Source organism: Calidris pugnax, unplaced genomic scaffold, assembly GCF_001431845.1.
Source record: "Calidris pugnax isolate Ruff unplaced genomic scaffold, ASM143184v1 scaffold243, whole genome shotgun sequence".
NCBI classification, from domain to species: Eukaryota; Metazoa; Chordata; class Aves; order Charadriiformes; family Scolopacidae; genus Calidris; species Calidris pugnax.
In genome coordinates, this window is record NW_015090973.1 from 172606 (window position 1) to 182038 (window position 9433).

At 51.7% G+C, this 9433-nt stretch overlaps 1 protein-coding gene across 1 annotated transcript in view; it reads left to right on the forward strand.

Annotated features, from left to right (window-relative positions):
* Positions 1–951: 951 nt before the first annotated feature.
* LOC106894311 (connective tissue growth factor-like) overlaps positions 952–9433 on the forward strand; it is a 14217-nt gene continuing 5735 nt past the window's right edge. Inside the window, exons 1-2 of the mRNA XM_014952925.1 lie at positions 952–1085; positions 7373–7586. Of these exons, the coding sequence (XP_014808411.1) occupies positions 1017–1085; positions 7373–7586 (283 nt within the window). The 5' untranslated portion in view covers positions 952–1016. The remainder of the gene's footprint in view (positions 1086–7372; positions 7587–9433) is intronic.

Consider the following 9433-nt stretch of genomic DNA (forward strand, 5'->3'; position numbering starts at 1 on the left):
CACACAGAGGGTTCCTGTCCGGTGCCCAACCTGCTCTCTCACACCCCAGGCCAGCGAGGACTAAGAGTGCCCTCTGCTGCACTCCTTCTCCTCATCTGTCCATGGCAGCATTCCGCTTGCTGCTGGGGAATAAACAAAACAAGTCTTTTAATAAACAAATCAGCTCTTTCATATTCTAAAGGTCTTTTCGTTCGAGCTGTGCAGGAGCCTGGTTCTGTAGTTCAGTGGCAAACAGAAAATATCATGCCCCGAGATAAAAACGTTGGATAATCCTGCATCAATCCCCAGGTGCCGATAAAGTACTTCAGGGAAATGTTGTCCTTTATCGATAACCTTCACCCCGCAGCTTTTCACTGCCTTGTAAAACCAGCAGCTCCTCGTTGCTGGAGTCCAGACAGCAGTTTTTTAAAAGTCCTGAAACTTTAATTTCTGGGAGCTGGCAGCACCAAGCACTGGTGATGCACAGTCTGTCCTGGTACCTCATTGCACCCAACGGCGCTGAACTTTCCATCCCTCCTGTTCAAAGGAAAAACACCGAGCACCACAAAACTCTGCTTATTTAAATCCTCAGCTCTTGCAGCCAAAAAGGAATGGCTTTAGGTAGGGAAAAGGTTGGGGGGGCGGTTGTGTCAAGAAAGCTGTCCCAGGCTTCATACTTTTGGAGTTAAAAAGAGGAAAAATGAAAAAATAATAAACTGGGATTTGATTTACCCACATGGAAAGAAACCGAGCTGCAGGCTGCGCCGGCAGCCCCGTAACCGCCCGGGGCCGCAGGAATCTGCTCGTGTTCCCTGGAATTTGGACATTTTTTATTTATTTTTTTTTTAATTTTTTTTGTTGCACCCATTTCAGCTCGCTTTCCAGATTGTCACTCAAGCGCGGGGCACGCCCCCTCCAGGAGGCTATTTAAAGAGGAGCTGGGGAGCAACTTTCTCTGAAGAGAGAGGAGAAACTCCGCAGGAGAAGGAGTGAGTCAGCCGACAGCCTGAATCCCTTCTCCTTCCCTTTTACTCGGGATGTCTGGCACCTTGGGGACAGTCACCTGGACCCTCTTCCTCCTCCTCCTCCTCCTTGCTCCTGGCCGGGTACGTATCACGCTGCAGCAGCTCTCATCGCTCTCTGGGCATTGCAGCTTCTTGCTTTGATGCATGCGAGTGCTTTGGGCTGAATAATTCTTCCCAGCTGCCACCTGCCTCCGAAGGTTTCCGAGGGAAGGCTGGCTCTTAGAGCAACAGGAACACTCTGTGTAACTAAACCCTGGCCGGGAGCTGCACGACTTGTCACCCACGGATCTCAAAAGCTCTTGGCAAACGTGGATGGATTTTGTTTCGCTCCCCTCCGCTGAGCCAGGAGCCAGCCCTGGTTTACGAGGGGGGAAGAAGAGAACCAGAGAGAGGTGAAGTCACTGAGTTCATGTCACTGCAACAAATAAAAAGGTCTCGTATATCCCCGTCCCTTATTGTCACCATCCTTCCCCAGCTGCCACAGAATCCACCCAGGTGTTCCCAAAACCGCTGATCCTGAGGGGGAGCCTCTCAGAGTGGGATTTGTGCCTGGTTTGGGGTTAATACAAGTTATTGACGGAGTAGCTGATTCTGCTTGGGACTTCTGTGTGCTATTTTGGTGCCAGTAATAGCAGGAACGGTGCTGCAGTTATTAAGGTATCTAAATTGCAGTAAGTGCCTTTTGGATGGGTTCAGAGCTTCTGTACCTTGCACGGGCAATAAACTTGGGGTTGATAAGGTCTGTGGGATTGCTCCTGGTGGCACGCAGCCCCTTTCCTGCCTGGGATCCTGTCATCTAAGGGTAATTCCTGCAATTTGGGATGGTCTTCTTGATTCTTGCAGTGCCCCAGAGAGGGAGAGGGACTCTCTGTCAGGAAGTGCAGTGCCAGTTCAAGGGGTAATGGTTTTAAATTGAAAGAGGGGAGATTTAGATTAGATATTAGGAAGAAATTCTTTCCAGTGAGGCTGGTGAGGGAGTGGCCCAGGTTGCCCAGAGAGGCTGTGGCTGCCCATCCCTGGAGGGGTTCAAGGGCAGGTTGGAGGGGGCTTGGAGCAACCTGGGCTGTTGGGAGGTGTCCCTGCCCAGGGCAGGGGGATTGAGACTCGATGATGTTTAAGGTCCCTTCCAACTCTAACCATTCTTTGATTCTATGCCCCAGCTTTGGCAGCATCACGTTGGTCATAGAACCCATAGCAGTGAGTCCTGCTGCTGTGACACTGTATTATTGCTCCTGAAATGATGTCATTTTCCCTGAACCTGCCTTGGAAATGAGACTTCTGACTTTCTTTGGGCTCTGAGAGTGATGTTTAGTGGATCGAGCAGGGAAAGGAGAGCTGTGGCTCCTGAATCCACCTCCCGTGTTGTTCAGGGGTGGGAGTAGGACCGGGATTGCTGGGGGTGATGTTGGGCTCTGCCGGGCTCAGCCTGGGCCAGTCTCCGCTCGGTCTGGGAAGTGGGGGTGCTGCTTCTTTGGTTCTTGGCTCTGCTAATCAGCCGTTGTACAACGTGCTGCAGCAACCTGGGGAAGGAGAGTCTGTGATGGAGGGAGAGCAGGGATTATCCTTGATAATTCGGTGTTTGGAGTGTGTGATTAACTGTGTTTTGGCTGCTTTTACCTACTGCCAGTCTCGGCGCGTGGAAGAGAACCAGTTACGTGTTTATTTGATCACCGTGTGTTTGCAAACAGCCAGCTCAGCTCCAAACCCCTCCTTTCCCAGCCCTTTGAATGCAGTCAGGAGCCCAAATTCATTTAAAAACCCTCTTTGGTTTGGCTTTCTTGTTTTGAATGCAGTCGGGAGCCCAAACTAATTTTAAAAACCCTCTTTGGTTTGGCTTTCTTGGCTGGTTCCCTGGGCTCGCGTGGACGTTGACTGATCAAGAAAGAGAAGTCCTGACGATGCCACAGAGAGGTGGGAGCTCGTGTCTCCCCAACTCCAGCCTTCCCAAGGGCATAGGGGGAAGAGTTCTTATGTGGATACGGAGCAGGAAGAACATTCTCACTTTTTCCTTCCCCCCCCAGGGAACTGAGTTTGGTGCTGGCGGTTGGGAGGAAGCTTGTTCTGGCTTGTCAGCCGAGCAGATGGGACCAGGGAGGTGGTGGTGGAGAACACGAGTGGAAGCAGGGGGAATCCTCGGCTCAGAGCTCCCCTTTGTCCATCCCTCGGGGGTCCTGGGAGTGACAGTGTCACCCATGGTGTTTGTGATGGGTGGGAGAGCTGCCAGCAAGGCCAGGAGCAGGGAGAGCTGATATTCCAGGCGTTAGCACTTTCTTAAATCTATAGCCTTGATCTCCAGCACTGGCTCTCAAAGGTCACTGAAAGACACTGCTGCCCAAACCAAGGTCGAGGCCAAAGTGAACTTGGAGTTAGAATCCTGCTCAGTGAAAGTAAAAGTATAATTTTGGGGGGCAGACCCTTCTGTAGAGGGGAAAAAAACTATATGTTCTTTAAGTTGAGTCCCTCTGCACCCAGGTCGGTGGCACGTCATGTGGAAACACTGGTCTTTGTGGGACATATGGGCCTGTAGCAAAGCCCTAATACGAGTCCTTGCAGTTCTTTGGGACAGTTTGGGCTTATTCCATGCTGTTTTGAAACTCCTCCTAGAAGCAGTCCTTGAAAATAACACAGGGTGGAGGGTGCTCCATGCAAATCCAATATAATCTATTATTTAGCCTATTTGAAATTGCCGCGAAAGCAAATGAAGTCAGGGAGAACTCGAGGAAGTTGGTTCCACGTTGACTTTCGACCAGCTGTTCCCAACTCAAGCAGTTCCCCCGTCATTCAGCGCTCACCGCTGGATGTGCAGGAGCCAAAAAAGATTTCAGCTCTTTCTCTCCTCCCCTGGGCTCGTGAGAGGAGCTGGGGGTATAAATAGCACGAGCTGACTTTGCTCAGTAATAAAACAAAACCCGGATAAAAACTAAAATAAGCCAAGAGGAGCCCCAGCACACCCCGGGGCCAGGTGGACTGGGTGATGGAGCTGCCCGATTGGAAAATCTCAAGTATTGAAAAAAGCCCCACAAATATGGATGAATTGGGCTTTTTTAAGCCTTGGTTGTGCTCACAGGTGGGGGCAATGAGGCAGAGTCGAGTCACCCGAGTCTGCTCTACCTTGGAGATCTCAATCCAGATGTTCTTGTGCTGAAAAGCAGCTGTAATAGGATGAGGAGGTGAAGCTGATTGTCAACACGAGGTAGAACCAGGTGGGCTAGTTTCTTTGGGTGACTTATTAAAGGAAATAAACAGCCCCAACAATGATTAATGCAGGCGAGAAAGAGAACTCGGTTGGGTTTAACCCCGTTGCATTCTCTGTTATCCTGGAAGAGCTTGTTTTGGTTTGTTTTTCAGTAGGAGAGCTATTTTGAGAGAGTTTCTTTATATGGCCTGTGGCTGACACTGCATTGGAAAATGCTCGTTGTCATTATTTTTTTTTTTTTTAAGTGCATGGATTGCATCTTAATATAGGTCCTGTGTTGGGAACGCTTCGCCTCTTTTATGAGCTCACGTACCCCCCGCCCACTCGTCCGTGGCTGAATAACACGTCCCTTTTGGCAGCTGCAGCAGTTGCATCCATGAAAAACAGTAGGAAAAAGCATTTCTGTAATTTTAGCATCTTTTAATGCCCTTCGGGGGGGCGGGAAGGGATCCCTGTGACACCCCAGCTCCCAGCCAGCGGCTCTGAAGCTGCCATCCCCGAACAGCGGGGCTGCAGCAGGAGAGGCTTCTTTCCAAAATACTTTGCTCTGGAGTTTTCAAGGAGAATTGAGCTGGTTCCTGCCGAGCAGGGTGAGACTTGTGAGAGTTAAGATTAAGGCTGATCCCCGTCCCATGCTGAGCGTTAGGGAAACACAGAGCAGTTGGCATCTTCTGACCCCCTGTGAGCTCCAGTCAGAGAAGCAACTTTTGAGCAAGAGTCGAAACAGCTGGAAAAGTTTTACTCCTGTTATTGGTGACAAACACAATATCCAAGGAAGCTGTTTCACAAGCGAGGGCTGGATGGGGTAGAACAAGTGCAAACAGAGCTGCAGCAAGGTATTTTTTTGGTGTCTGTTCCAAGTGTTCCCTCCTCCCGCCTGCCCCCGGGCTTTTTCCTGGCTCCAGCTCCTCTCCCTGGGTGGCAGCGCCCGGGTCTGGCAGCGGAGCTGGGAGGGTGATTTCCTCTTCATCCCGGCTCACGGGGGTGCAGGATCCCCAAAGCGTTTGGGTGGCATCATAGAAGGGTTTGGGTTGGAAGGGACCTTAAAGACCATCTCATTCCACCCCCCTGCCCTGGGCAGGGACACCTCCCACCAGCCCAGGTTGCTCCAAGCCCCCTCCAACCTGCCCTTGAACCCCTCCAGGGATGGGGCAGCCACAGCTTCTCGGGGCAACCTGGGCCAGGCTCTCCCCACCCTCACACCAAACAAGTTCTTCCCCACAGCTCAGCTCCATCTCCCCTCTTTCAGGGTCAAACCCTTCCCCCTCCTCCTAGGGCTCCCCTCCCTCATCCAGAGTCCCTCCCCAGCTTTCCTGGAGCCCCTTGAGGGACTGGAAGGGGCTCGAAGGTCTCCCTGGAGCCTTCTCTTCTCCAGGCTGAACCCCCCAACTCTCTCAGCCCCCCCTCCCAGTAGAGGGGCTCCAGCCCTCCCAGGCCTCCTCTGGACTCACTCCCACAGCTCCATGTTCTTCTGCTGTTGGTGGCTCCGAGCTGGAGGCAGCACTGGGGGGGGGTCTCCCCAGAGGGGCAGAATCTCCCCTCTTGACCCAGCTGGCCATACTTCTTCTGATGCATCTATGTGCAAGGCTTGTGTCAACCCTGTGGCAGCAGCTCCCCTTCTAGGTTGGAAAGGACCTTAAAGATCATCTTGTCCAACTGTCAATCTAATTTTGAATCCCTCTGGACCATCTGGAGAACTTTAATGGGCAGAAGCTGAACAGAAAACCAGGCTGGAGCTCTCACACTGCTGTTCCTGAGCAGATATCTGAGGATCTTTCCAGACCACGCGCTGCTGTGTCTGAGCAGATATCTGAGGATCTTTCCAGACCAAATGCTCTGCACCTTTCACCGTTGTGGTTTGACATCTTGCCCAAATCTGGCCACATCCCGAGCTGAGGGCAGCGTGGACTCCCCGAGCTGATTCAGGACCAGGATGCCACAGACTGGGTTATTGGAGTGTTTGAAGCATCCTGGGTTTTCTGGGGAAGGTGTAACCCTCCTTTCAGACAGAGCCTCGTCTCTCTTTAGCATCTGAAGTGGCATAAAAGCCAAGGGTGGGTTTCAGGAGGTGCCAGCACTTCTAAATGCTGCTGGGCTGGAGATTCACAAGGTCCTGAGGAAGGCTGGTTACGCTGCGTTCCCTGGAAAGGGGAGAGGAGGGGGCCCATCTCTGGGAATAATAAATAAAGTGTTATTCTGGGGACAAAACGGGGATTTGGGGATCTTTGGGTCAGTTCTCAGTGCTGGCTGATGTTGGAGAAGGTGTTATCCTCCTTTCAGACAGAGCCTCATCTCTCTTTAGCATCCGAAGTGGCATAAAAGCCAAGGGTGGGTTTCAGGGCACTTCTAAATGCTGCTGAGCTGGAGATTCACAAGGTCCTGAGGAAGGCTGGTTACGCTGCGTTCCCTGGAAAGGGGAGAGGAGGGGGCCCATCTCTGGGAATAATAAATAAAATGTTATTCTGGAGACAAAACGGGGATTTGGGGATCTTTGGGTCAGTTCTCAGTGCTGGCTGATGTGGGGCAGGTCCTTTCACTTTGCTCCTGGCTTTTTCCATCTCAGCGCTGGGTCCAATGCTGCTGCTGCTGCAGCTTTGGTGGTGTTTTCTCCTGAGGGGTGCTATGGAAGAGCCAGGAATTGCTCACTGTTAATAATTACTATTTTATTGCTTCCAGGGAAGCAGGGAGCTGAGCTGCACCCAGGACTCCAAGCTACTGCTTGCCCCGTTTGTTTTGGCCCTGCTTCCCAGAGGCATCTTCTTTTTTTTCCTCCCCCCTTGAGCTGCAGATGAGTTAGGGATGAGAAAAATCAGGGGGTTGTGATTCCCAGGGAGCCACACACCCCTCCTCTGCAGTGGGGGGCCAAGGGGGTCTTCCCTCCTCACAAGGGGGTGTCTGTGCTTGAAGCAGGAGGGTGTTTTTCATCTCTCTGCCTGGCTGGTTTTGCGGGGAGACTCACTCATTCTCTCCATGGTTTCTCTGCCCTCCAGGTGGATGCACAAGCCTGCAGGTACCCGTGCCTCCCTCCTCTGCAGTGGGGGGGGCCAAGGGGGTCTTCCCTCCTTGAAATGGGGTGTCTGTGCTTGAAGCAGGAGGGTGTTTTTCATCTCTCTGCCTGGCTGGTTTTGCGGGGAGACTCACTCATTCTCTCCATGGTTTCTCTGCCCTCCAGGTGGATGCACAAGCCTGCAGGTACCCGTGCCAGTGTCCCTCCCAGCCCCTGCAGTGCCCCGCTGGCACCAGCCATGTCTTGGATGCCTGTGGTTGCTGCAAGGTGTGTGCCAGGCAGCTGGGCGAGCTCTGCTCCCCGCAGAAACCCTGCGATCATCACAAGGGGCTCTACTGCGACTTCTCCAAAGTCCACAGAGGCAGCGGGATCTGCTTAGGTGAGAGCTGGGCATTCTCTTTATCGGGTGCTTTTCCCTGCAGACCTCCCAGAAAAACCCCCAGGCATCTCCCCAATTCCCTGTGGAGCTTCATCCAGCGTCAGGTTACACACACAACCTGCTTCCTCCTGCAGGGAAGGACGTTCCCAAAGGCAGGAGTTGGGGTTTGGGGCTCTCCTTGGCTCCTGTGATGTTGTTAGGTGACATCCCCTCACCCTGTGGGTAAATCAACAATCTGGACTTCGAGTTTCTTGGAAAATCACCCCCCAAATCTCACTGCCTTGCGCCAGAGGTTGGTGTTTTGACCTCGAGGGTTGATGGGCAAGAGGCAAAGTGTGTTTCTGGGGGTGGAAAGAGCCCAACGACTCGTTCGCAAAATAACCGTGTGTGTAAAACATGAGAGAAATCACCCCCCAGATCTCGCTGTCTTGCACTGGAGGTTGATGTTTTGACCTCAAGGGTTGATGGGCAAGAGGCAAAGTGTGTTTCTAGGGGTGGACAGAGCCCAATGACTCATTTGCAAAGTAACCGTGGGTGTAAAACATGAGAATTCCGACCCAGGTAAATACAAACGCAGACCTGTTTTCTCTCCTGGTGCCTCTTTTCAGCCAGAAAAGAAAAATATTTTTGCATTTTCTTTTTTTGTGTAGTAGCTAGTTTTAAAGCATCCAAAAATTATTTTGATGTAGAGGTAAAAAAAAACAGTATTTTCTCAGTCTCCCGGTCTTTGTTTAAAAACAATACTCCTCTGAGCTGATAATTTTTTTTTAAATCAATGTATAGGTAAAAAAACCCCATTATTTCCTCAGTCTCCTGGTCTTTGTTTAAAAACAAGACTCCTCTGAGCTGATAATTTTTTTTTAAATTCAAGCTTTTCAAAACATTTAGGAAGCCCCAGGGGCTGGAAAGGTGATGGGAAGGTGTTGGGAACCATTCAGCCACTTCACGGGGCACCTCTGGGGATGCTCTGGCAGCAGAACCGCTCTCACCGCCCTGAGACAGGGCTGTTTGGGGTAGAACTGCAGTGTTTTGCAGCGTCACAATCACGTGCAATTTGTTTTTTAACTCTAAATAATGAATTTAATTTGTAGAAGGTGTTTTCTCCTTTCTTTTGAGAAGTTTTTAGAAGTTATGGATGGAGGATTTGGGACGTAATGTCCTCGGGTGATATTTTTGTGATGCCCACACGGGTCTCTTGGAGGGTGGGGGATCTTGGAGGCAGTGAAGGAAGCAGAAGGTGGAAAGATGAACTGAAGGAAGGGAAAGATCAGTGTCTGTGACTAGAAAAGAGAGGACTCAGAAGAATGCAGAAAAGATGGATGTGATGGGAGCAGGGGGTGTTCAGGTGCGATGGGAAAACCTTCTAGGTTGGGTACCAGCCTGAAGGCCGTATCAGAAGAGATGGGATTGGAACCTTCAGAGTGAAAACTGCTGTTTATTTGTTTAGTGTTATCACATTACGGACCACTTCATGCATTGCAGAGGAAATGGCATGAAGCGTGGGCAGCAGGTCAAGGGAGGGGACTCTGCCCCCCTGCTCCACTCTGGTGAGACCCCACCTGTATCAGAAGAGATGGGATGGGAACAGTTCTGTGTCCAGCACTGGAGTCCTCAGTGCAAGAAGGACATGGAGCTGTTGGAGCGGGGCCAGAGGAGGCCACGGAGATGCTGGGAGGGCTGGAGCCCCTCTGCTGGGAGGGGGGGCTGAGAGACCCCACCTGGAGCTCTGTGTCCAGCGCTGGAGTCCTCAGTGCAAGAAGGACACGGAGCTGTTGGAGTGGGGTCAGAGGAGGCCACGGAGATGCTGGGAGGGCTGGAGCCCCTCTGCTGGGAGGGGGGGCTGCGGG